Below are 27,398 nucleotides of genomic sequence, written 5' to 3' on the forward strand. Positions count from 1 at the left end.
AGTTTATACTGTAAACGTTTATTTTCCCCCTCCTAATGGTCTGCCAATGACTTCCAAAATAGGGAAAGATTTAATCTTTCTGCCAGAACAGATAAACTTGAATCTTGCGAATGCATTTGTTCTTATACACCTGGAATGGAGCAGCTTCAGAAGGCCTCTTGCAACCCATAGGCCTAGAATTGGAAGATATATTTTTAACTTCATATACCTCCATGGGCAATAAATATAATCAGCAAGGAGTTAAACTCTTAGATTGTATATGCCATCATAGCCTATACACAAGGCATGGGCAAACTTCGGCCTGCCAGGTGTTTTGGACTTCAACTCCCACAATTCCTAACAACCTCAGGCCCCTTCCTTTTCCCCCTCAGCCGCATAAGGAGGGCTAAGGACGTGGGGAGAAGGGGCTTGAGGCTGTTAGGAATAGTGGGAGTCAAATCCAAAACATCTGGAGGGACAAAGTTGTCCCATGCTTGCTATACACTCTGCGTGGGAGTCCAAAGGATAAATCTAGGGGTTATTACATCTATCTGAGCAAATGAGGTGGCAGTGTCATTGATCACATAATGGTCTCTCCTGGGTTGTTTCCTCTAGTAAATACATTTGAAATCCTGGAATTCACAGAAAGCAACAATTTTTCTTTAGCAGTGTCCTTAGGTCTACAAAGTATACTGACTTCCCAGCAGAGCCATGTGGGCACCTGTGTTTATTGTTGTTAGGAAATGGTTTAAAATAAAATTAAGGAATGCTTTTTTTTGCTTACATCCATAGTAATGTTGTGACTAGAGTGACTCACGTCATTCTGAAAAACACTAAAAATACCAATTAAAAATTAATGTACAAAAACCACAATGAAGTCCCAACAGTGTAATATCACAACTGTGAATCATAATGTGTGCTGCTTCCTAAAGGCGCTTTTATTTGGTGCAGAACATGGCCATGTTATGCAAAAGCCTTGAGAGAAAAAAGACGAGTTCCTTAGTGAAATACCTTCCCCCTCCACTGAGTTTTCTTATGAAACAAAAATGCCACCCAAACTCACAGTAGTCAATGGGATTCTATCTGGAAATACCTAGATTGGCAGAGAGGTAGGTAAGAAAATGAGTTGCAGTTACCTTGCACTTGTGTTTTCTTCAGTCTTCCTTCTCGTTTAATTTAAGGGCCTTGTAGAATTGTAGCTGAATGTTGAAATACCATAGTGGTGGAGCCAAACAGAGCTGTATTCAAAATTATCATTTTTTCCTTCAGGACATTGACATGATTTTTAGCAACATCACAGATATCCATGAACTGACAGTGAAGCTCTTGGGGTTAATTGAGGACACTGTGGAAATGACCGATGAAAGCAGCCCTCACCCACTGGTTGGCAGCTGTTTTGAGGATCTTGCAGAGGTAAGTTGGCAAAGCTGCTCAGCTTATATTCTCTCCTCAGGTGGAAACTGTGCTAGAGTATCTATGCATGTATTATTATATTTATTTAAACCCCACCTTTCTCCAGGATTGGGCTGTGTATGTGTTCAGGGACATCCCAAGACATTTTGTTGTCTCCAACAGAACAAATAATGATTCATGTCCAAAAATTCCACCTGTAAGGGTATATATATAGTCGCCAAAGTTGGTCTAGTTATTTTGGTACTTAAGTATAAACTCCCACACGTTTATCTCTGTGTCTCTCAAAATACAGCAATAACAGTAACCTCTGCTGCTCCTAAACCTGTTATCTGACATGGCAGCTTTAATCTGCCTAATGGCAAGGCAGACTGTGTATCTTGAATGAGACCCTATATTTTTAAATAAGGAGAACACATTTGAAAATATCAGTCTAGATGAGCTAGACTACAGTTGGCATCTTATACAGGTTTCTGTGTAGACAGAAGTTCCCTTGCACCAGCGCTTCTATGTTTTTGGTCATAGTATAATGGCCTTGTTAAGTTTTTAGTGCCATAATTGGAGTTTCCCAAGGGGAGCTTTCTTTCATGCAGTTTGTTCTTAGATGGTGTGCTTTATTTATATTCCGCTTTTTTCCAGTTTGGGATTAAGATTTCTTGCAACTGTTAAAAGAGACATTGCTAAAAATCAAATTCAAAAAGTAAAAATATATAATTAAATTATTCATAAATTAAAACCAATTTAAAAACTCCACTATTAAAAATACCAAATAAGTGCATGAGTTGCCCACAGTACTCTTGACTCAGTCAGACTGCAGAAACTTCAATCACATTCACAGATACAGTATTGGTTAAAGATAGTATTCAGCAGAAAAGTGGTATAGCCTATTCGCTGTACATCTACAAAATGCAAGTATAGGATAGAAATTTGGCTCTTGGCTCTGTTGCAAAGAGCAAACCACAGTTTGGTGACTGGGAATGCACTTGCAAGCTTTTCCTCTCCTTTCATCCATGAGTTGTTTCTTTCACTTCCTAATTTTCACTAACTCGGTGCATTAATAACTTGAGCCAGAAAACCTATGTAGTGTTTACAGCTTGCAATCTGATTATGTTATGGAAAACAGAAGAATTCTTGGACACTAGGATGTGGGATCTTTCAACTGTATCTTAGTTTGAATTGAACCGTCACCCAAATCATCTACAAATTATAGAAAAGGTCTGATTCTTTGAAATTGTGTGAAGACAAGTACTTTGACAAGCCTGAGCAGTATCCCTTTTAACAAAGTAAAGTTATCTATCCAGCACGCTCTTCTGCCTGCCTTAGATAATGTTGACAAGTCATCCCAACCTTCAAGAGATCAGAATCCAATCCAGAATCCAATCCAGTCAAACTAATTGGTAACCTATTCGTTGCTTACACATTGACTTATCCCCATCCCAGGATATAAATGTATAGTTCCTTCAGCCAAGGTGCAAGTTAACCTGGAATATTTTCCCTCCTTTCCTAGGAACAGGCCTTTGACCCATATGAAACCTTGTCCCAGGACATCCTTTCTCCGCAATATCACGAACATTTTAATCACTTGATGGCAAAACCTGCTGTGGCTTTACATTTCCAGGTGAGTGTATGTGTGTGTTTAGATGTGTGGGCAGAATGGCAGGGACACGCTTTCCTGACAAGGCATCACATAAGACTTTGTTGGATGTGTGTAGCTTGGGGAACTTTGGAGGCCAGAATTGGTTGTTGTTATTAGTAGTTGACTTTGATCTTCCTATATTAGGAGAAAGGTGGGATAAAAACAAAATAATTAGATAAATAAGACCAGTGCCAACACTATGAATGGCAGGCCTCTAACTCCTGCTATTTTTGACAGTCTTGTTCAGGTCTTGCAAGCTTGGAGCCACGACTTCCTAGATCAGGCACGGGCCAACTTGGGCCCTCCAGGTGTTTTGGACTCCAACTCCCACCATTCCTGACAGCCTCAGGCCCTTTCTTTTTCCTCCTCAGCCGCTTAAGCGGCTGAGGGGGAAAAGGAAAGGCTTGAGGCTGTCAGGAATGGTGGGAGTTGGAGTCCAAAACACCTGGAGGGCCCAAGTTGGCCCATGCCTGTCCTAGATTGAGTCTCTCTCCCCGAATTGTGACCTTCCTCTTTTCCTGTTGTCCTCTCCGTTATGAAACATTACCTATTCCAATGAGTTGAAAATTGCCCTCAAAAACTAATTAGATGTGAATTGATATTTAAGCGTGCCCTATGGAATTTGAGGGCCACAGAAATGAGATTGAGGGCCGCACAGAGCTTTCTTATTTGCAATCTCACAGCCCTGACTCCTTTGCCTGATGACTCAGGGCCAGATCATGTTTCCTTTCAGAACAGTAATCCTGAAGCAACGAGCATTGGGTATTAATATTTCCTTCTGTAGAAGATGGGAAAAACAAGGTCTCCGTAGTTGTTCCTTCATTATCTTTCCCTTTGCCATGTTGTGGTGGGAGACACATGGGTCTGATCTCTTATGACCCGTGGCTCTGTGTTGGCTGGCGGACTTTAATTTACTTTCCTGCTGCCTTGTTCTCCCAGAAAGGTTATATATGTTTTGTTGCTGCTCACACCTGTTCTGTCTGATGGCCTTCCAAGGATTTGAAGAATGTTATCATGTCCAGCCGCACCACTGCTCTGGGTTAAACATAAGCCAGTTGCTTTAATCTTTCCTCATACAACCTGTTTTCTTTATTGCCGGCTGTCTTAATTGCTCTCGTTTGAATATGTTCCCATCTGAGCAGCTCCTTCTCCAAGTAGGACAGAACAGGACGCATACGAGGTTTGAAATAAATACAGAAACAGGACACCTTCTGCATTTAACTCATATGCTCCGCCACTGAGCTGTAGGCTGTCTCTAAATAGACAGACAACAAATGTTCAGTTTTAGCTGGTTCATACGTTCAGAAAAATATTTTGACGTACTTTGCCCATTGTACTACTCTGAAGTCATTTAGAAAAGCCTGCTACATTGAGGTTGTCCCACAGGAAGCATCTTGGTTACGTCTTGAATGTTGTTTGTGTTCTTTCCCATCTTTCAAATGGCAACCATTGAAATAAGTCTTTCTTCCTCCTCCAGTCAATTGCTGATGGCTTTAAAGAAGCAGTTCAGTATGTTCTCCCACGCCTGATGTTGGTTCCCGTATACCACTGTTTGCACTACTTTGAAGTATTACAGGTAAACAGATGCCCTTCAGAATAAAGCAAAACTCAAGGGGAAAATTTAAATTTAAGTAGGAGTTTGGAACGTTACCAAGTAGACTGGGGAAAAAAGAGTGTCACACCTTTGGCTTCATTTCTATTTATTTGGGCTGGGGTCATGAGGTGAAGTCCAAGGTATCTGGGGAAACTGCAGAAGGCTAAGAGTCAAAACTTATTTAGTGAGGTCTGAAGTTGATAGTCCCTTGTCTGCAGACTCCCGCTCGAAATAAATACAGCTTGTACCAAATTATACTCAGCTGCATCCGTTCATTTCAGTAGGACTTGTGGCTCTTCTGTTCGCAGTTCAAAAAGATTAAGATTGTTAATTTTCATTTGCAAACCTCACATATCATGCAGATTAGCTGTAGTGTTAACTGCTCAGAGATCTCGCTTTTATCATAAATACATCAGTGGGCCACAACATTTTAATTTTCAAAAACCACATGGCTCTAGACATTCCATTCATGGCTATAATTGTGTAAACATGCATACTATATATTCTTCTGCCTATTAACTGGTTTTGAAGAAAGTAGTATGTGTCAAGGCCAAAATACCAGTGTTATGTCCTACAGAGATGAATAATAAGATCTACAGCAGACCTGGGCCAACTTCAGCCCTCATTTGGGTGTTTTGCGGGAATTGGAGTCTAGAACACCTGGAGGAGGGCTGAAGTTGGCCCAGGCCTGATTTACAGCCTCAGACATACATTTGGTTCTTTGTCCTTTCCACCTTGTTGTTCCATGCCTTCAAGTTATTTCTGCCTTGTGGCAACTTCTGAGGCAAACCTATCACAGGGTTTTCTTAGCATTGTGAGGAGTCCCTTGCCTTCCTCTGAGGTTGAAAGAGTGTGAATTACCCAAGGATTGCTATGGCTGAGTGGAGCTGCAAACCTTTCCTCTGGAATCCTAGTCCAGCTCTCTTAATTATTATACCATGCTAGCTCTCTCTTGGAATATTATGGTCTTCTTTATTTGCCCCAGGAGTAGCTCACGCCTGATGGAACTCATGCCTTTGTCCTTTCAGCAATTACAAGAATGTAGTGAAGACGAAGAAGATTGCGAGTGCCTGAAGCAAGCCATCACAGCGCTCTTAAATCTCCAGTGTAGCATGGAACGTATATACAACAAACACTCACCTAGACGCAGGCCGGGGTAAGAACATCAGCCCAAAGCGTTACATAGACCTGAGCTAGAATTTGGTGCTTTTAGAAACTGGAGCAGGTTAGATAACATTTGGAGAGGGAGGGCCTATCAGGGAGAAGTTATATCTGAGACTTTTGCTTCACTGTGAGAACAAATTCATACATTGGGTCCCTTTTCTATACAGCAAGGGGTATCATAGTGGGGGAACTTGTGAGAGTAGCAAACGGAGGGAAAAACAACAACACTTGCATATTTGTCAGGGTTAGGAGTGCAGGATCCCTGCAAACAGGAGAACGCAAATAATAAAAAAGAGTTTTTTAAAAAATTAGAGAACTCCTCTCTAGGACTTTCTAGGCCCTTCAGCATGACTGTGGTGAACCTCTACCACATATGATGATGATGATTACTATTATTATTTATTTATATCTCACTTTATCTCTCCTGAAGTGGACTCAGAGGCTTAACATAAAAGCAGTAGCATACAATTTCAACCATAAAGTAACACTGAAGGACCTAGAAAGTTCTAGAGAAAACATTGTAAACAAACCTGTGAATAAGACTATAACAAAATTTGACACGTGTTCTGTTCCTGGTTTGATAGTGTTATTCCCTGTCTAGTGCAGGACTTACTTTGAAAGTAGTTGTTCTACTCCAGGAACTTTGTTTTTGTGCCTGCCACAAATTAGGTTGAATTGGTTGAGACTCTGAGATATTCATTGAAAGACTAGAGCAAAATGTGCTACAGGGTGTCCCTTCAGCAGAAACAAAGTTTTGCAGTTTGATAAATTTCTTTCATGTTTTTATGATAGAACCAATTAGGAAATAACAATTATAACCCATGAACAAAAATGTGTTACATAGTATAATCTGATAGGGAAAGTCAAGCTGGAAAACGGAGGGCTGGTTGTGTTCTAGCTTCCCTATGGAGGAGGTTATTTGTAGATCTGAAAGTCCTTTGGAAGGAGTAGCTTGGAAAACCACCTGTCCAGTGGCACAGGTGATTTTCTAAGGGTCCCATCTATACTAATGGAACTACAATGAAATGGGTTTTTAATATTTTTATTTTTATTTTTACTGTGTTTAACATGATTTTAGCATTTTATGATGCTTTTAGCTGTTATATTGTTTGTTAAGTTAAATTAGGTTGTGTTATATTGTTGAATGTGTTTATTTTGATGTATTTTCTGTATGGTTTTCTTTCCGGCAATTGAATATTTAACTTATATGTTGGAAACTGCCCTGAGGCGGTATACAAATAAACTATTATTATTATTATTATTATTATTATTATTATTATGCTACCATATAAAATCCAGATTATCTGCTTTGAATGGGGTTATATGGCAGTGTAGTAAGGGCCTAAGACTCCCTTTCAGAGTGCCTTGCTTCCCTAGAAGCTGGGTACTTGAAACTGGGAACTCCATTCCCTTGTGACCACTATTATTTTCCTCCGTGCATGAGCCATAGGAAAGTGCATCACACTACCTAGGATGACATCTGACAAGATTTTACACCTTGATGTTTTAAAAGGCATATTCTTTAAGCATAGGTGTCATGTGGATTTACTTGATCAAGAACAGACGCTCTAGCCCAGGCGTGGGCAAACCTGGGCCCTCCAGTTGTTTTGGACTTCAGCTCCCACAATTCCTAACAGCTATAAGCTGTTAAGGATTGTGGGAGTTGAAGTCCAAAACATCTGGAGGGCCCAGGTTTGCGCATACCTGCTTTAGCTGTTTCTTAAGCATGTATTCAGTGTTAAAGCAAGATGCATTACAAATAGGTAATATTTGCGATGTTCCTGTTAGCCTGGGTTAGATGCTGTTCTTTGGTATACTTTCCTTTCAAAAATAGTTTTCCATGAAAAGCCATTTAAAGTGGTGACTAGCTTGGCAAGGACATGTAATTTAAATCAAAAGTGATTTGATCCTGGATCATTGTTTCCCATTTACAGCTTGTCAATGCTGGAAATACTATATGCCTAATAAAAAAAAGTGTGTGTTTTAGGGAGCCAGTGTTTTGGTTCTACACCCGCCAAGTCCGAAGCAAGCACCTGGCCATTAAAAAGATGAATGAGATCCAGAAAAACATTGATGGGTGGGAAGGCAAAGACATTGGCCAGTGCTGCAACGAATTCATCATGGAGGGGACGCTGGCCAGAGTCGGGGCCAAGCACGAGCGGCACGTCTTCCTCTTTGACGGCTTGATGATTAGCTGCAAAGCCAACCACGGCCAGTCGCGCCTCCCGGGTTACAGCAACGCGGAATACCGACTCAAGGAGAAAATTGTCATGAGGAAAGTCCACATCGTAGATAAGGACGATACGTGCGAATACAGGAACGCTTTTGAACTGGTCCCGAAGGACGAGAGCAGCTTCATCTTTGCTGCCAAGTCTGCTGAAGAGAAGAACAACTGGATGGCGGTGCTGATCTCCCTCCAGTACCGCAGCACCCTGGACCGCATGCTGGATGCAGTGTTGTTGCAGGAGGAGAACGAGCAGCCCCTCCGGCTGCCCAGCCCTAGCGTCTATCGCTTTGTGGTGGAAGACTCCGAGGAGAACATCGTCTTTGAGGACAACCTCCAGAGCAGGAATGGGATCCCCCTGATCAAAGGCGGCACCGTGGTGAAACTCATTGAGAGGCTCACCTACCACATGTATGCAGGTACCTGGATTACATGCTTTGTGGGTTTTAGGAAGGCACAGGTAAACCTCGGCATCCCTCCAGTTCCCTCTTACCGGCTGTTAGGAATTGTGAAAGTTGAAGTCCAAAACACCTGGAGGGATGCCAAAGTTTGCCCATGCCTGCCCTACCTCTATTACTATACTAACTTGGGTACCCAGTGGTGCCCGGGTAATTTGAAAAGGGCATTGTTTGTTTTTGGATGTTATGTAATATCAGTTTGCTCATATGTTACTCTGTTTCTTAGGGGGAAAAACCAGTCTTTCATGTTGTTTTTAATGAATGCTCCCATTAGAAAATGAATAAGAATGTGGGTGAAATACAATTTCCCCAAACCCACCAGTATGTAAACTTGGCAGCATTGGGTTTGTGTGCCAAGTTTGGTCCAGATCCATTATTGGTGGGGTTCAGAGGGCTCGTGGAATAAAGATGAACTATAACTCCCAGAGTTAAAGGTCAATCACCCCCAAAGCCCACCAGTATGCCCAGTTGCCCATGTTGAATTTGTGTGCCAAGTTCAGTCCAGATCCATCACCAGGTGGGTTCAGTGTTCTCTGAATACAGGTGAAGTATAACTCCTAGATGTCAAGGTCAATCACCCCCAAACCCCGCTAGTATGCGAATGTGGCCATGTTGTTATATTATTATTATGCAGTGTGTTTATACAGTGTGTTTTCTCAGAACTTGTACTGTTTAACATCACAAATACCAATTTTTTTGAACTAGAAGTGAGTAGCATGCCACTTTGAGTTGTCTTAATTTAATACTGAAGGGGTCCCAGGACATAAACTTGAACTTGCTATAGTCCTCTATCTTTGGCATATAAGAAGGGGCTGGTTCATTTTAGGCCAATCAGAAATGCTTAATTTGGGACTGTCTTAAATTTGTTTATTTGTTTGTTTATAGTGTTTGTATCCCACTTTCTCTCTCTCGTTCCCGTTTCCCTTTCTAGATCCTAATTTTGTACGTACCTTTCTTACCACGTATCGCTCCTTTTGTAAGCCTCAAGAACTCCTAAGTTTGTTGATAGAACGGTGAGTGAAATAACCTGCCTTATCGCTTTGTCTTTGGTTTGGTTTAGTTCCATTTCCAGGACAGAGCCCCAGTTTCAGTGGCACGCAGCCGTCGCTTTATATGTCGGCATGTTCATCTCCGAACACATTTCTCTAAGAGCTTCCGAGTCTCCCGGTTCTTGACAATCCATTAAAAGCTTTAATGAAGTCATTTGTTTTAAAAGGATTGTGTGGTCTGGCACACATTTAAGACTATATTGAAAGCAGAACTTGCATTGCCAAAATGAGGCTACCGAACTTGGATATCTCTTGGTGTCCCTTGTGGGAAATGGCAAAATTGGGGTTTACTTTGTGGATTTTTTTAAAAAAATGTTCAATGCTTGGATCTATGAGTACAAAATCTGTGAATATGGAGAGCTGGTGACTGCATATGCCAGAGTGCACTTTAATGCAGTTCTCCTTTCTTTGTTTTCTGAGGCTCCTGTAGTTCTTGTTCCTGTAGTTCTTGTCCCTTCGGGTGAGAAGGGCGGGATATAAATGCTGGAAATAAAATAAATAATAATTATTGTTATTATTATTACTAGATTTGAGATCCCAGAGCCTGAGCCCACAGAAGCTGATCGGCTGGCCATTGAGAAAGGAGAGCAGCCCATCAGCGCAGACCTTAAGCGATTCCGCAAGGAATACGTCCAGCCAGTGCAACTCAGGTTTGAGCTTCCTTCTTTTGTCTGTCACATAAGGTGGAAAAGACCCAGCAGTGGGATCGTGGCCGGGGGGAAAGCATAACTCTCAAGCAAGCTTTCTCTTTTATTTATTTCTAATTATTATTATTTCTTTAATAAATATACACCCTGCCTTCTTCCCAGCAAGAGACTCAGCCCATTGATAAATGTCAACTTATCCATGCCCTCTTTCTGTTTCCCTTTTGAAAGTCCTGGGTGTGGTCTCTTTGGAGTTTGACATGCTGGAGAACTTCAGGGGTTTCTGTCAAGTTCTGTGGCTTGTAGATTCATCCGTGTTGCAGCAAAGCAGGAAGCAGCACCCTCCTCCACCCCTTCTGCTTTATTATTGGTTGGACAATAAGACTATCTCTGTATTGTCAAAGACTTTCACGGCCAAATCACTGGGGTGTTGTGTACTTTCCAGGCTGTATGGCTGTGTTCTAGCAGCATTTTCTCCTCCTGATGTTTTGCCTGCATCTGTGGCTGGCATCCTCAGAGGACTTGATGGTAATATTGTCTATCCTCTGAATATGCCAGCCATAGATGCAGGCAAAACATCAGGAGAAAATGCTGCTACCGTGTTTCCCCGAAAATACGACAGTGTCTTATATTAATTTTTGCTCCCAAAGATGCACTAGGTTTTATTTTCAGGGGATGTCTTATTTTTCCATGAAGAAGAATTCACATTTATTGTTGAACTAAAAAATGAACATTTATTATATACTGTACAGTAGTTGTCATCACAAATCAGCATAACCAGACAAACTGTGAATCCTATCAAGAATTTCTTGTTACCACCATTATTTCCATGTACAACTGGTATGTACATTTACCAATCTTGCATGCTCTGGTGTCCTGTTTGGCAGGCGCTGGGCATGCTTCCAAGTAAAATCTTTGCTAGGTCTTACTTTCAGGGGAGGTCTTATATCTAGCAATTCAGCAAAACTTCTACTAGGTCTTATTTTTCGGAGATGTCTTATTTTCGGGGAAACAGGGTAGAACACAGCCATATAGCTCTGTTTAGGTCTGCGAAAACTGAAATAGTGGCATTTCTTTTCCTTTCATCTCTTGTCTTTATTTAACTCCCTCCCCCAGGATACTCAATGTTTTTCGGCACTGGGTGGAGCACCATTATTATGACTTTGAAAGAGACCAGGAGCTCCTCGATAGGCTGGAAACGTTTATTTCCACTGTAAGAGGTATGTGGCTTGAATTCCTCATATCCTTATGCCCAGTTGGCTTGTAGAGCATTGGAGGATCTCTCATGAAGCCCCAAGAGCTCCCTTGGGCTGAACCTGCTTATATGTCAGAAGACAATGGTATTTACAAGTGCTGCAAGCCAGCAGCATGATGTCAGCTTCCTCTCCAATCCACTTTCTCTTATAACAAAAGGAAAACATTGCACTGGGCAAGAGAGATCTGAGGCTCTCTGGGGTTCTCTGGGTTTGTGCCATGTTTCCTCTAGAAAAAGTTCACTTTCTGGTTAGGCAGATTTTGCAGAGTGTCATGCCTAAAGTATTAATGCATGCCTCTTTCATGTTTCCTTGTAACAGTAAAATGCTACATAGAGTACAGTTTTGAGCAAATAACTATTCATTTTATCTGTATATATCATATGTGTGTGTATGGACACACACTGACATATATATACAGTGGGCCCTTGGTATCTGCTGGGTTTTAGTTCCAGGCTTCATCGTGGATACCAAAATCCATGGTTGCTTAACTCCCATTACAGTAGAGTCTCACTTATCCAACATAAACAGGCCGGCAGAATGCTGGATAAGCAGAAATGATGGATAATAAGGGATTAAGAAAAAGCCTATTAAACATCAAATTACGTTACGATTTTACAAATTAAGCACCAAAACATCATGTTTTACAACAAATGGACAGAAAAAGCAGTTCAATACACGATAATGTTATGTAATAATTACTGTATTTACAAATTTAGCACCAAAACTTTGCAATGTATTGAAAACTTGACTGCAAAAATACTGACTACAAAAAGGCAAACAGCGTTGGATAATACAGAATGTTGGATAAATGAAGATTGGATAGGGAGATTCTACTGTATATAATAGAATGGTGTGCCTTATATAAAATCGCAGAATCAAAGTTTACCTTTTGGAATTCTTGAAAAAAACATTTCAAACCACGGACGGTTGAATCTCTGAATACAGACTGCATGGATTCAGAGTTCCAACTATAGAAAGCTTCTTCTTAGCCTTCAAGGTTTAATTGTTACACATGGTTCAGTCCTTTAAAGACATTATTACTTCTGATTATGTGGAAGTTGCTAAAGAATCCCATAACCTCCAGAACCTAGTATGCATTTTTGAAATAATACCTTTGACCCATTTGGGAGTGAATATATAATTCAGGACTTCTCCTATGATAAGTTTAAAGCAGGCTTGGGCCAACTTGGGCCCTCCAGATGTTTTGGACTCTAACTCTCACCATTCCTAACAGCCTCAGGCCCTTTCCTTTTCCCCCTCGGCCGCTTAAGCGGCCGAGGGGGAAAAGGAAAGGGCCTGAGGCTGTTAGGAATGGTGGGAGTTGAAGTCCAAAACATCTGGAGGGCCCAAGTTGGCCCGGGCCTGCTTTAAAGCTTTTTCCCTGACTTCCTGCTGATCCTGTTTATGTCTTCTAGGCAAATCCATGAAGAAGTGGGTGGAATCCATTGCCAAGATCATCAGGAGGAAAAAGCAAGTGCATGCCAATGGCGTTAGTCACAACATCACCTTCGAAAGCCCCCCGCCCCCCATCGAGTGGCACATCAGCCGCCAGCTTGAAACGTTTGACCTCTTGACGCTGCATCCCATCGAGATTGCGCGGCAACTGACCCTCTTGGAATCTGATCTCTACCGGTAAGCCACCCTTTCATTGGGCTGTGTCACATCGGGTGAAATCCAGAGTGCTTTCCTTGTCCAAGTTGTGTTTTGAATAACGCTATGTAACACAATTTGAAAGATGTTCTGCTCCAGGTTTGAAAGTGCTGTTTCCTGTTTAAGTGTGTGATACTTTCTTTGAAAGTAGTTGTTTTACTCCAGAAATTTCGTTTTTGTGCCTGCCACAAACTAGGTTAAATTGGTTGAGACTCTTATGAGATATTCAATGACAAACTATAGTAAAATGTGCTATAACAGGATTTTTTTTTTAATTTTTATTTACCTTCAGAGAGCTATTCAACCATTTCAAAGCTCCCTGTTTGAGCGGTGATGGCATGATCGTCAACATAGATGAAACTCTCTGTCCCTTCTGGCAGGATGTCCCTCCTGCAAAAACATAGTTTTTTCAGATTAATAAACCTTTTCCATATTTTTATGATAGAACCAATTAGAAAATGATATTTAAAGCCCAAGAACAACAAACAACAACAAACTTTGTTTATATACCGCTCTATCTCCCGTGGGGACTCAGAGCGGTTTACACATAATAAAAACATTCAATACATATACATCATACAAAATACAAGAAACCAATATAACAGCAATTAACAAAACATACTTAAAATTCCAACATTTTAAAACAATATAATACCTTAATAAAAGCAAATGCAATTGCTCCCTTGGGTGATTCTCCAGCCAATGGGTATAAAATATAAATCAAACAAGATGGCAGTATGTGCCAGGGTAGGACTCACGTGGTAAAAATAGACATAAGCCAGAGGTGAAGTGTGACTAATAGCAAGGAACCTAGGCCAGGATTACACCACTTTAACTTCCTTTATAGCTATCAGGTAGAACTTAATCAAAGTAAACACCATTAGAAAATCAAAGGAGCAGGTAAAGTGCTGGACAGGAGTCATGTAGTGGCCAGGGTGGCGTCTAGGGATTGCAGAATAATCACGTCCAAAAGCCAATTTAGACCCCAAGTTTCCATGTAATGGCTAAACTGGGCTTCAGATTAGTCATTTCCAAAAACCTGTTGAAACCACCAAGTTTTCAAGTCCCTACGAAAAGGTGTTATGTATCTAAGAACAAAAATGGTATTACATGGAGGGTCCAAGTTTGCCCATGCCTGGGTTACAGTATCCCATCCAGGTTACTATTTATCAGTCCTATTAATGCCTAAACCCCTTCAGCTTCTTGTATCTCATGCGCTTTTGTTGGCTTCTGTTTTCAGGGCTGTGCAGCCGTCTGAACTTGTGGGGAGCGTGTGGACAAAAGAGGATAAGGAAATAAACTCTCCAAATCTACTCAAAATGATTCGGCACACAACAAATCTTACGCTTTGGTTTGAAAAGTAAGCGGTGGCTTTGCATCATGCTGAACTGGATTATTTAAATCAACAAAAATGTAGAGATCTTAGAGAAATGCATGTGTGACATTTACTAAAAATGACCACTAAGCAAAAATCTCTTTGTGCCTCTCTTCTTCCTTTCCTCCACCCTGTTAAAATAGGTGCATTGTGGAAATGACAAACTTTGAAGAGCGAGTGGCGGTGCTAAGTAGGATTATAGAAATCTTGCAAGTTTTCCAAGACCTGAATAATTTTAATGGTGTGTTGGAGATAGTCAGTGCAATGAATTCTGTCTCTGTCTACAGATTAGATCACACGTTTGAGGTAAGCCTTGGTTGGGTATGTTAGTGCTGGAAATGTCATTTAAAAATATATATTTAGCAGCACTTCATGACAGTTGAAATATATGTCTGACTTGCATTAAAAAAGATAAAGGTTTTCCCCTGATATTAAGTCTAGTTCTGCCCGACTCTGTGAGTTGGTGCTCATCTCCGTTTCTAAGCCAAAGAACCGGCATTGTCCATAGACGCCTCCAAGATCATGTGGCCACTGGCATGACAGCATGGAGCGCTGTTACCTTCTCGCAGAAGCGGTACCTCTTGATCTACTCACATTTGCATGTTTTCGAACTGCTAGGTTGGCAGAAGATGGGGCTGACAGCAGGAGCTCACCCCGCTCCCTGGAATCAAGCCACCAACCTTTTGATTAGAAAGTTCATCAGCCCAGCGGTTGAATCCGCTGTGCCACTGGAGGCTTCTCTGTCTTGCATTGTACTTCTCATATCTGGAAAAAATAGATTTATCAGATTGTGATGCAATGGAAGGAAAGTAATACATAGTGGATATACACACCTGACAAGTATTTTGAAGTCAAAATGGATGACATGCCGATTGTAAAAGACTAAGCAAGCAACAGAATGCAATGTTTTGTGAAGATTTCACAGCTATCATGGCAGCTGTTGAATATTTGCAAAATGTTCAAATGTGTGGCTCTTGTTTCTCTTGTCATTCAATCAGGCGCTGCAGGAGAGGAAAAAGAAGATTCTGGACGAAGCAGTGGAATTAAGCCAAGATCACTTTAAAAAATACCTTGCTAAGCTCAAATCAATCAACCCACCCTGCGTGCCTTTCTTTGGTAAGTTATACTCAAGAGAAGATAGACTTAGGGGACATGTTGATGCACAGCTTGTAAACCATAAAAAGAGAGATAAAGTTATGTCTTTGTGCCCTGAAGCTTTTTATATGCCTTTTTGAATGAGGCTTCTGTGCTAAAGACTTTTAAAAATAATAATGTTAGAGTGTGGGGAAAAATAGCAAATGTAATAAAACCATTTAAAAAAACCTCTAATTTTAAAATATTTTTATAAATGTTTTTCCAATTTAGGAGTAAAGCTCAAGGGACATAGTCTAATCTCAGATATGTTTCTTCTTCATAGTGTCTGTGAAATCAGATATATGGGTTTACTTTGTGCATGCCCTTGATTTCCACTTGTTAGTCTAAGACAGGGGTTCTCAAAGTGTGCTCCACTGGGCAACTGAATAGTAACATTTTCATTATCTCATAATACATTTGTGCTGTTGGGATTGTGGTGCTGCTGAGCATTTGCTTAGTGTTTGTAGGGAATTTGAAATAGTCCCTTGATAGTCAGTTTCTGAAATCTTTGAAGCAAACCTGTAAAGCAGGCCAGCAGTATTATCAGAGGAAGAGGTATGGGCAAACTTTGGCCCTCCTGATGTTTTGGACTCCAACTTCCACAATTCCTAACAGTCAGTAAGATGTTAGGAATTGTGGGAGTTGGAATCCAAAACACCCAGAGGGCCAAGGTTTGTCCATGCCTGATATAGAGAAGTACAATATGAAGCATCTCCCTTAGACAGAGGAAGAAGAAGAATGGGGACTGAGCAGTTATAAGGATACTACATTAAAAAGGAGTTTTTGCAATTACACACACTGTCAATTGAGATATGCCTCTATGTTTCAGGCAGTCCAGAACTGAGCTTTGAAGGGAAGGACTTTAGGAAGGGTTTTTTATTGAAATGTTGGCCATAATAATAGGGAAAAAAGATGGCTTTAATGTGAATAATCTAAAATCCCTTTTCTCCAATTAGGAATATACTTAACAAATATTCTAAAGACCGAAGAAGGTAATCCTGACTTCCTTAAGAGACAAGGGAAAGGATTAATCAACTTCAGTAAGAGACGGAAAGTAGCAGAAATCACAGGAGAAATCCAGCAATATCAGAACCAGCCTTACTGTTTACGCGTCGAGCCAGAGATCCGGGTAAATGGAGCGTGCTTTTGTTCTGTCTTGCCTCTGGAGGAAAAGGAAACACATACCTGGGTGTTGAGTCCATAAAAGCAGTGAGGAGGCAAAAACTGGGGAGTCCCCCATCAAAAGGAACTGGAGATGCATTTCAAGTTGCTCAATAGTTGAGTGAATTGTAAATAGAAAGCCCAGGGTATTTTGGCCTGTACCGCGGGGCTTTGGTATCCCTTGGGGTTTATTTCCAGGAACACCCGTGGATACCCAAATCTGTGTGTCCTCAAGTCCCATTATATCCAATGGAACTCACAAAACGAAGGGACATGTAAACTCAAGCTAAATGGGTTTTGGTGTGAGCAGATGGCCAAGAAAGAATATTTAGGTAATATTTAGAGGTTTTTCAGTGTAAAGAGGCTGAAGGAAAGAGACCCTCAAGAAATTCAGATTTCAAAGAGTGGGAAGGAGACCAAAGATTGTAATTTTGAAATCCATTCAATCTCTTTTCTTGCCATGTAGGTTCCCTCCTTTATTCCTTTGTGATTGATCAGCAGTGTTATTTTGGTCTTTCCAGCGTTTTTTTGAAAACTTGAACCCCATGGGAAACATCCCCGAGAAGGAGTTTACGGACTACTTGTTCAACAAATCGCAGGAAATTGAGCCTCGGAATTGTAAGCAGCCATCTAGATATGTAAGTCTTTCACATCTTTGAAAATACTTTTAGACCATGTTTAAAAGTAGAACCCTCTCATGGAGAATGTGTATAGGTAGATAGCTAGAATAGCTAGGTTGACTGGAAATGTACATATTTCAGTTTCACTAAAAAAAGAAAAAGAAAAAGGGAAACAAACCATTGACACCGAGTAAAACTACCTCAAAAGCCTCAGATTCTGTCTGATTTTGGACATTTGAATAGGGTCAGCCCTGCTTAGTGCTTGGATGGAAGACCCCCCAAGAAATCCCAGGTGTCGAAGGCTGTGTTTCAGAGGAAGGACCTGGCAAGACCACATTACTTGCCTGAGAAAACCCTGTGCAATTTATGGGGTTGCCATAAGTCAACAATAATAATAATAATAATAATAATAACAACAACAACAATAACAATAAACTTCTTCCCGTGGGGACTCAGAGCGGATTACAGTATATAAAAACAAATACAGACAAACATTAAATGCATTGTTACAATACGAAGAGACACATATGCACAAATAAAGGCAAAGGCTTCTCCTTTCATTTCCGGCTCTGGAGGCAGTTCTCTTCTCTGGTTCTGGGGGAGGAATTCTTCTCCATTACCAAGCCGAGGAATCTGTATTGTGACCTCCTGGTCATTTGACCAGTATGATTGCTTGGAGCGTCTTTTTGCCTTTTTCCGCCAAAGCAGTACCTATTGATCTACTCACATTTGCATGTCTTTGAGCTGCTAGGTTGGCAGGAGTTAGGGCTAACAGCTGGAGCTCACCCTGTCCCGCAGATTCGAACAGCCAACCTTCAGATCAGCGGTTCAGCAGCACAAAGGTTTACCCCAGCGGTTCTCACCCTGTGAGTCCCTAGGTGTTTTGGCCTACAACTCCCAGAAATCCCAGCCAGTTTGCCAACTGTTAGGATTTCTGGGAGTTGAAGGCTAAAACACCTGGGGACCCACAGGTTGAAAACCACTGGTTTAACCCATTATGCCAATAGGCAACTTGAAAGCACATGCACATATGAAGATGCTTTATCAACGGTTAGAAATTGTGGGAGTTGAAGTCCAAATCACCTGGAGCGAGGGCTGAAGTGGGGCCATACCTGCTTTACGCGCTTGTCTAAATTCAAGCGCTTTTTTTGTAAATAGGCAATGTAGTATTAAATGAAAGATACCTTGAATATGAAAAGTTATTTGGGTAGTGCTGTAGCATAATTAAACTAGATTGGGTTCTGATTTGCTTCCTTGTATGGATCAGTAAGTCAAAGGAGCCCAGAGAAATGTAACAAGAAGTAAAAGCCAGTTGCTTCTTTCTCTCTCTCTCCCTGTCTCCCTTTCTCTCTCGTTCTTCTTATTAGCCCAGGAAAACCACCTACTCCTTGAAGTCTCCCGGAATCAGGCCCAACGCGGGCCGGCACGGCTCCACCTCGGGCACCCTGCGGGGCCACCCCACCCCTCTGGAGAAGGAGCCCTACAAGATCAGCTTCAGTCGAATCACGGAAGCGGAGCAGGAGTCTGCGGCCTCGGCCCCCACCTCCCCAGTCGTGCCGTCCACTCCGCCCGTCTCTGCCTCCTCGGACGTGTTCCTAGACAATGACCTCAACAGCTCTTACGGTGTGTGTCTCAGGAGTTTCTCATTTATTGTAACTATAAATGGAATGTCTTGTGCGGAGGAAGAGGGAGGAGGACAAAGTGTTCTCTAAATCCGTATCAGTCAGGTTTCTTCTTACTGATGGGTTTTATTGGGCTCATGTTCTTATACAAACAAGGCCTTAGTAACTCCAGTAACTCTGCCAGTAACTCCAAGCCCATTTGCCTTTTGTTCCTTTTCTCTTCCCACCCCCCACCCCCCTTCATTAATACAGTCAGCCCTCTCCTTTCCTGAGGTTTAGGGGCATAGGACCTTCAAGAAATTGAAAAATTGCAAAGAGAATAATTGCTGATTTGTCAAAGGCTTTCACAGCCAGAATCACTGAGGTGTTGTGCATTTCCGGGCTGTATCGTTTTGTTTTAGCAGCATTTTCTCTCGATGTTTTGCCTGCATCTGTGGCTGGCATTTTCAGAGGATCATAAATGCTATTTTTTTAACCTGAGAAAGCACCTCTTTAGGAACAAAAAGCGGACCATAAAATCACATTGGGAGACAGAGAGATTCCAAGAGATAATATTTTTTAAAAATTTGTGAACAATCAAATCCACAAAAATTAAACCCACAAACATGGAGGGCCAACTGCATTCCAAACTCGATTGGGGGGGGGGGGGGGGGAATTAGTCTGAGTCACGGGGCAAAATCCTTTCATAAATTAAAGAAGGTGCATATACATGTGTTGGTCCTACAAGAATATTTGGAAAAGAACTTGAAAATGTGAGGCAAGTCTTCAAATCATCCGTGATGATCCTTTGCATGGGCCAATGGCTGGAAGGTGTCTTTTCCTTAACGGGCACTATATTAGTAAGCAGTGACTTTTTTGGAAAATGGAAATCTTCATAACCTTTTGGAGATTTTATGATCTTTGGAAAGGCATGGTCCTTGTTAGAAGTCATAACCTTTTGAAAAATGATGGCATAACCTTTTTTGAAAATGGCATTCATGCAAGGCTATATATATATATATATATATATGTATGTATGTATGTATGTATGTATGTATGTATGTATATATGAGTTTCAGAAGTGTTCCTTTAGTTGCCCAGAAACATCTACTCTCCCTTAAAATATATTTGCTTTTAAGTCATGCTCTCAAGAGACAAAAAATAAGCAGACTTCTTTAGAAGTAACATATTCGGTTTACTCACAAACTTAATGTATTCAGCATACAGGTACATTGTTTATCAATAAAGTTACCAATAGGATTTGAAGTAGTTTCTCTGTATAGGTAACATAGAGCATCATTCTTAGAATCAACAGTCCAAAATCCAAAGAGTCTCTCTGTTCAGAGACTCTATTAGAGTCTCTGTTTCTAGTCTGAAAGTCCAATAGTCTGAGATCTAAATGGAGTCTAAGCACTGATCAAGCCCAGATCTGATCACATGGTCTGCAGCCCCTCCCATAACAAAGAGTTAAGAACAACTGCATACCAATACACACATATACAACACAGTAAGCCATCTGAATTATATACATAACAAATAACTAGTGGAGGCTTCAAGAAAGTTGCTATTTCCAACAGGCTTCACATGAATTAGGGCAAGGCTAATTCTTATGTATTTCTGGCCCATGTAAATGATGCCTTTTCTGGTTTCTCTTTACAGGTAGCAACAATAGCATCTTTGCTCCTGTCCTTCTGCCACAATCAAGTGAGTATGCAAAATCCCACAAGCCTTTTGAATAATAACAAGAAGTCACTCACACTATCAGAGTACTTTACTCCTGTGTGCAGAGTGACAGCTGCATGCCCATTGTGAAAACCAAATATGTTATTTTCTTCTGTGATAAAGAGCCTTTTCCTTTAAAAAAAGGAAGATAAGGACAGCTCCCTTTTCTTAATTCTTTGCTTAAGTCTTTTTTTTCCCTGAGAGTCCTTACTCAGTGTGACAGAGATTTTTTTTTTCTGCTGGTTTGTTTTTCTAAAAGGATGGACAGAATCTTAGAAGCCTGCAGAAAGGGTCCTCATTCCCTGCCAATGCAGGAATCCCTGAGAGGGCTCCTTGTAATATTAACCCACTGGTCCAGATCCTATTTCTGCAGAGCAACAGAAAACAAGCTTAACTCATCTTCTGCCAAACATCCCCTCAGATATTTGACACACATACTGCATTCTGTCATTAGAAATGCTGAAACAGTGCAGGTTTTTTTGCTAAGAATTGTTGGGAAGGAACTGCAGTCAATGGTGAAGAGCAGCAAAATATTCTCTATAATATGCTCTTTATTTATTTCTCCCTCTCTCCCTTTTGTTTTGCAGAAACGTTCTTCAGTTCATGCGGGAGTCTGCATAAACTGAGCGAAGAGCCTCTGGTGCCTCCTCCTCTGCCGCCGCGCAAGAAGATAGATCAGGATCCTTCAAACTCAAAGGTAGATCTCCTGCTTGAGATAATTTGGCTGGGAAAATGCACTTGTGGGGCGTGAACAGCACAGGGATCTTAGGGCCACATGAGATTTGGTTTCCTCTGTCCTTGGCTCTCAGCTTCAACCTGGGCTTCTTATTTATTAGCTTCGTTTAGATCACACCTTTCCTTCACTGGGTTCTGTGTGCTGTGCACCTCGCTACACAACAGTGAGATTGGTCAGACTGAGTGATCTTGATTGTTTCCTGACTAAGTGAGAACTCAGGCATTTCCTGTTTCTTTTTTGTTGGCTTCATGTCCTGTGCCGGCCTTTTCCATGCCAGCTTTTCAACAACAAGGCTTGTTGAGGCAACTGCAGATAGTGAAAATGTGCTTTTTTGAGGCTATTTTTCTCTCATTTTGCTAGAACATTTAAGCCCACTGACTTAGATCAAGTGGTACAAGGTAAGCATCCCTTACAAATCCTCTAAAATCCAAAACTGTCCACTCAGGTGGCTGAGAGATAGTGACAACTTTGCTTCCTGATAGTTCAGTATAATCAAAACTTTGCTTCCTGTCCAAAATTAATTTTAAAAAACATTGCGTACATAAAATGTATTGTGAAATGTACACGAATTTGATGTTTAGATTTGGGTCCCATCTCATTATGTACATACATACAAATGTACATATTCCAAAATCCAAAAAACCCCAAAAACTTCTAGTCCTAAGCATTTTGGATAAGACATAGTCAAGTGGAACCAATTCCCATTCAAGTCAGAATAGACTTAAGCAAGGTAATAATAATAATAATAATAATAATAATAATAATAATAAAACTTTATTTATACCCCGCCACCATGTCCCCACGGGGACTTGGGCTGGCTCACATAGGGTAAGGCCCGACCAGCATAATTTACAAAAACAACAGCATAAATACATTGCACAATATACAAAAAATAAAACACAGTAAGACAATAAAACAGGAGTTAATACAGCAGTATGACTTTTGGCTCTGAAACTTCTTAGTCAGGCATGGGCAAACTAGCTTTCCTCCAGGTGTTTTGGACTTTAACTCCCACAATTCGTAGCAGTCTACTGACTCAGGAATTGTGAAAGTTGGAAGTCTAAAACACCTGGAAGGACAAAGTTGGCCCATGCCTGCTCTTAGTAGTGTCAGCTCTAGAGTAGGCCAGTTGAGTCAGTGCTGTTTAATAATAATAATAATAATAATAATAAAACTTTATTTATACCCCGCCACCATCTCCCCAATGGGGACTCGGGGCGGCTAACATGGGGCCATGCCCAGAGCAATACAACATAATAAAATATAAGAACAACATATCATAACACCATTTAAAATACAATAAATAATAATAAACAGAACATCAAGAAATCAAGAAAAAAAAAAAACTATAAATCAAGGGCAGGCCACTTGAACACAAAGATAAAACCCGGAGTGAGAGGGACAGAGAAGTACTCCACTATGGGCAGGGACATTTGGAAGGGGTAATCTGGAGGATAGAAGTTCGGAGGGGAGTAATACGGAGATATATGACAGACATTACTCACCGAAAGCACAATGGAAGAGCCATGTTTTTAATTCTCTCCTAAAAGCTAACAGAGTGGGAGCTTGCCTTATTTCAGTGGGAAGTGAGTTCCACAATCGGGGGGCCACAGCAGAGAAGGCCCTCTCCCTTGTGCTTACAAGGCGAGCCTGGGATATAGGCAATGGTGATAACAGGGCCTCTCCGGATGATCGCAAGGAACGGGCAGGTTTATGGAAGGAGATACGATCACGGAGGTAGGTGGGTCCCAAACCGTTCAGGGCTTTATAGATGATGGTCTGCACCTTGAATTGGGACCGGAAGATGAACGGCAGCCAGTGGAGCTCCTTAAACAAGGGAGTGGATCTCTCCCTGTAATTTGCCCCCGTTATTAATCTGGCTGCCGAGCGTTGGACCAGTTGTAATTTCCGGGCCGTCTTCAAGGGAAGCCCCACGTAGAGTGCATTACAGTAGTCCAGTCTGGAGGTAACTAGGGCATGGACCACCGTGGTCAAATCAGACTTCACGAGGTATGGTCGCAGTTGGCGCACAAGTTTGAGTTGTGCGAAGGCCCTCCCGGCCACCACCGACACCTGAGCCTCAAGCGTCAACGCTGAATCCAGGAGGACCCCCAAACTGCGGACCTGTGATTTCAGGGGGAGTGCAACCCCGTCCAGCACAGGTTGCCACCCAATACCCCGATCCGACGCACGATTGACCAGGAGGGCCTCTGTCTTGTCAGGATTGATCCTCAGCTTGTTCCTCCTCATCCAGTCCGCCACAGCGGCCAGGCACTGGTTCAGCATCCGAGGGGCTTCCTTGGAGTCAGGTGGAAAGGAATAGTGGATTTGCGTGTCATCTGCGTAGAGATGGCAACGCCCTCCAAAACTCCGGATGACCTCTCCCAGCGGTTTCATGTAGATGTTAAATAGCATGGGGGATAAAATAGACCCCTGCGGAACCCCACAGGTCAATGGCCAGGGGTCTGAGCAGGTGTCCCCCAGCTTCACCATCTGGGAACGACCCTCCAGGAAGGACTGGAGCCACAGCAGAACCGTGCCCCCGAGCCCCATCCCGGAGAGCCTCCCCAGAAGGATACCATGGTCGATGGTATCGAAAGCCGCTGAGATATCCAGGAGAACCAGCAGGGTCACACTCCCCCTGTCCAGCTCCCTGCGGAGGTCATCCACCAAGGCGACCAAAGCCGTCTCGGTACTGTGCCCAGGCCTGAAGCCCGACTGCGAGCGGTCCAGAAAATCAGTGTCATCGAGGAACTCCTGGAGCTGCGTGGCAACCACCCGCTCCAGAACCTTGCCCAAAAATGGAAGGTTGGAGATTGGTCTGTAATTGTCACAAACCAATGGGTCTAGCGAGGTCTTTTTTAGCAACGGTTTTACCACCGCTTGCTTAAAACAGGATGGAAATGACCCCTGACCCAAGGAGGCATTTATTATGGCCACAAACCACTCCAACAGCCCATCTTTGGCCAGTTTAACCAACCAAGAGGGACAAGGATCCAGAGCACAAGTGGTCGCCCTCACAGACCCAAGAATCCCCTCCACGTCATCAGGAAGAACAAGCCGGAAAGAATCCCATAAGATGGAACCGACAGGTGCCTCGGTTACCTCCGCTGAAACCACAGTCAAGCTGGAGTCCAACTCATGACGTATCTGAGCAACTTTGCCTGCGAAATGGTGTGCGAAATCGCTACACCGAGTTGCCAAGTCATCGGGAAGCTCCTGGGCCTCAGGAGGCCGCAGGAGCTCTCCAACAACTCGGAACAACTCCGATGGCCTATTGGCTGCAGACGCTATGCGGGCAGTCGTGAAAGCTTTCCTGGCTGCTCGCAGAGCCACGGAGTAAGCCTTAATAGCGGCTTTAGCCCGTGCTTGGTCGGACACATCCTGAGATTTTCTCCAGATGCACTCTAGTCCCCTCCTCGTACGCTTCATCACGGCCAGCTCCTCAGTGAACCAAGGAGTCGACGTGACTCTACGCAGCGAAAGGGGACGTTCGGGAGCGATCGTGTCAAGTGCCCTTGCCAACTCGCTGTTATAACGATCAGCCAGGACATCAACAGGATCGCCAGTCTCCAGAACAGGAAGATCCCCAAGAGACCTCAGAAGTCCATCCGGATCCATCAGCCTCCTGGGGCGGACCATCTTAATGGGTCCACCACCCCTGCGGAGGTTAGAAGCCACGGCGAAACTTAAACAGATCAGATGATGGTCAGACCATGACAATGGAAGAATATTTTGCTCTTCCACTCTGACTGTCCCACTGTCCACAATAAAAACCAGGTCCAACGTGTGTCCCGCCTGATGTGTGGGCCCAGATATAACTTGAGTCAGCCCCATGGTCGTCATGGCAACCATGAAATCCTGAGCAGCACCTGTTAATGTGGTCTCGGCATGGATGTTAAAGTCTCCCAAAACTATGAGTTGTTGGGAGACCAAGGCCGCATTAGAGACCACTTCTGCTAGCTCACGCAGGGAGACTGCTGGGTCGCGGGGTGGACGGTACACCAACAGAATCCCCAAGCTGTCTCGGGCTCCCACCTTCAGCAGGACACATTCAAACCCCATAGATTGTGGAACGGTGCATCTGATCAGGGCGATAGACTGCCGGAAGATCACCGCAACTCCACCTCCCCGCCCCTCCACCCTGGCCTGCTGATGGACCCCGAAACCCGGTGGACACAGCTGGGTGAGATTCACCCCACCCGGTTCATCCAACCAAGTCTCGGTAATACATGCCAGATCCGCCCCCTCATCCAGGATCAAATCCTGGATGATAGCTGTCTTACCATTGACGGATCTGGCATTCAGAAGCAGGACCTTAAGGTTGAGGGGTCTGTCCTGGAGACTACCACACCTATTCCTCTCCAGGGTCGCAATAACTCTGTTGCGCTTCTCCCTGGGTTGTTGGTGACCGTTCTTCCTTCTCCCCCACACCACCTCAATGGGCCCCCCCACGTGAGAACCCTCCTCCTCCTGAGAGATTGGCTTGTTGAGATTGCCAATTGAAGGGGATAGTCAGCTATCCTGGGATGAAAGGCCTCCAAGTGTATTTGATTGTTTAAAAGAGAGGCTTATCTCCGCTGGTATGAGAGAGGAGGAGTCATCTAATATGATAACATCATCTAATGAGGGAGGGGGACTAGGCACAGCTAATGACTGATGACAGGGCTGGGGGGTAGAACAGACATGGCTTGAAATTAGAGACTCTTGTATTTCACGAGTCAGTCCAATGTCTAGGGGGCGGATCACTGGGTCTACTAATACCCTCTTAAGAATAATACCCCATTGTTGGAGTTTAGGCCCGTACAAAAACAGTTCTTCCAGTAACATTCTATCCTCCAGTCCAATGAGAAGACATAAGGAGCGGTTCCAAGATTGATAGTCTCTGCGAAGCCAGTCAATGGTCTTGATCTTCACTTCCGACCGGCTCATAGAAAGAATTTGAGAGAGAGATATATGGACAGCTCGCTTTGATGACCATCTGCCTCTATTTAGCAAAGAGTCTGAGACTTCCACTGCCACCTTGTTGGTTCGCAACAGATTGCAGGAAGTATCTCGAGATTGTCCAAACAGTTCTGGGGACAGTGTGTTGTTTGTCCTTTGGGAGACTCTATTAATTTCCTTCCAGGCCACCCTCCCCTGACCCTCTTTCCCAGATACTAGCCCATCCCCATCCTTGGCCACTTCCAAATCTGATCTATTAACTACTTTCTGCTCCTCTAGCTTTATTTTTCCATGGTCTTCCAGAGCGTTTAGTTCCTCATTGATGTTAGTGGAACTGGTTGGTACAGTTGTTATAATATCATTCAAAAATAATTGACTCTCTGGGCCTCGTTCTAGTTGGGGACACTCAGTAGGACCAACATAGGAATGTTGTGAATGTCTGCTTTCTCCTCGAACAAGCAAATGTGTGTTTCCCCAGCAAAGAGGGTTCAACACCCTGAATGTTGTGGTTGCTTCTATAGGCAGAAATAAGAAACCCCATATCCAAGAATTTGCAGCACTTTATCAGTCACCTCGTGTTTACAATATTTATATGGTGCACTTTACCCAGTCTACTTTTACAACCTCTCCGTTTTAATCTATGTTTTTATTAGTTTTTGTCATTTATTTTTATTGGGTTATGTTTAAATTTTTATAATTGTGCATGTCTCTTGTCTACTGTTGTGTTTTATATTGCTATTGTTTTTATTCAGGCTTGGCCCCATGTAAGCCGCCTTGAGTCCCCTTTGGGGAGATAGAAGCGGGGTATAAAAATAAAGTTATTATTATAATATTATTATTATCCAAGACGTTAGCTTCCTGTCTGCCGGAAATGAATATATGCGAAACAAGAAACATGTTGCTTTCTTTCTGGGGTGTTGTTTGGTTTCTGGGCTGTATGGCCAATGTGTTCTAGCAGCATTTTCTCCTGAGATTTCGCCATGTGGGCGAAAAGTCAGGAGAAAATACTGCTATAATACTGCCACACAACACCCCAGTGAT

The 27,398-nt window shown here is 42.6% G+C and overlaps 1 protein-coding gene across 1 annotated transcript in view; it reads left to right on the forward strand.

Annotated features, from left to right (window-relative positions):
• The window catches only part of sos2 (SOS Ras/Rho guanine nucleotide exchange factor 2), a 42,450-nt gene that overhangs the window by 13,032 nt on the left and 2,020 nt on the right, over positions 1–27,398 (forward strand). Inside the window, exons 6-22 of the mRNA XM_008121984.3 lie at positions 1,249–1,392; positions 2,897–3,007; positions 4,503–4,601; positions 5,648–5,775; positions 7,771–8,426; positions 9,397–9,478; positions 10,042–10,164; positions 11,275–11,378; positions 12,830–13,046; positions 14,305–14,424; positions 14,583–14,745; positions 15,438–15,555; positions 16,530–16,702; positions 17,256–17,372; positions 18,722–18,977; positions 20,615–20,659; positions 21,265–21,374. Of these exons, the coding sequence (XP_008120191.2) occupies positions 1,249–1,392; positions 2,897–3,007; positions 4,503–4,601; positions 5,648–5,775; positions 7,771–8,426; positions 9,397–9,478; positions 10,042–10,164; positions 11,275–11,378; positions 12,830–13,046; positions 14,305–14,424; positions 14,583–14,745; positions 15,438–15,555; positions 16,530–16,702; positions 17,256–17,372; positions 18,722–18,977; positions 20,615–20,659; positions 21,265–21,374 (2,766 nt within the window). The remainder of the gene's footprint in view (positions 1–1,248; positions 1,393–2,896; positions 3,008–4,502; positions 4,602–5,647; positions 5,776–7,770; positions 8,427–9,396; positions 9,479–10,041; positions 10,165–11,274; positions 11,379–12,829; positions 13,047–14,304; positions 14,425–14,582; positions 14,746–15,437; positions 15,556–16,529; positions 16,703–17,255; positions 17,373–18,721; positions 18,978–20,614; positions 20,660–21,264; positions 21,375–27,398) is intronic.

Source organism: Anolis carolinensis, chromosome 1, assembly GCF_035594765.1.
Source record: "Anolis carolinensis isolate JA03-04 chromosome 1, rAnoCar3.1.pri, whole genome shotgun sequence".
NCBI lineage: Eukaryota > Metazoa > Chordata > Lepidosauria > Squamata > Dactyloidae > Anolis > Anolis carolinensis.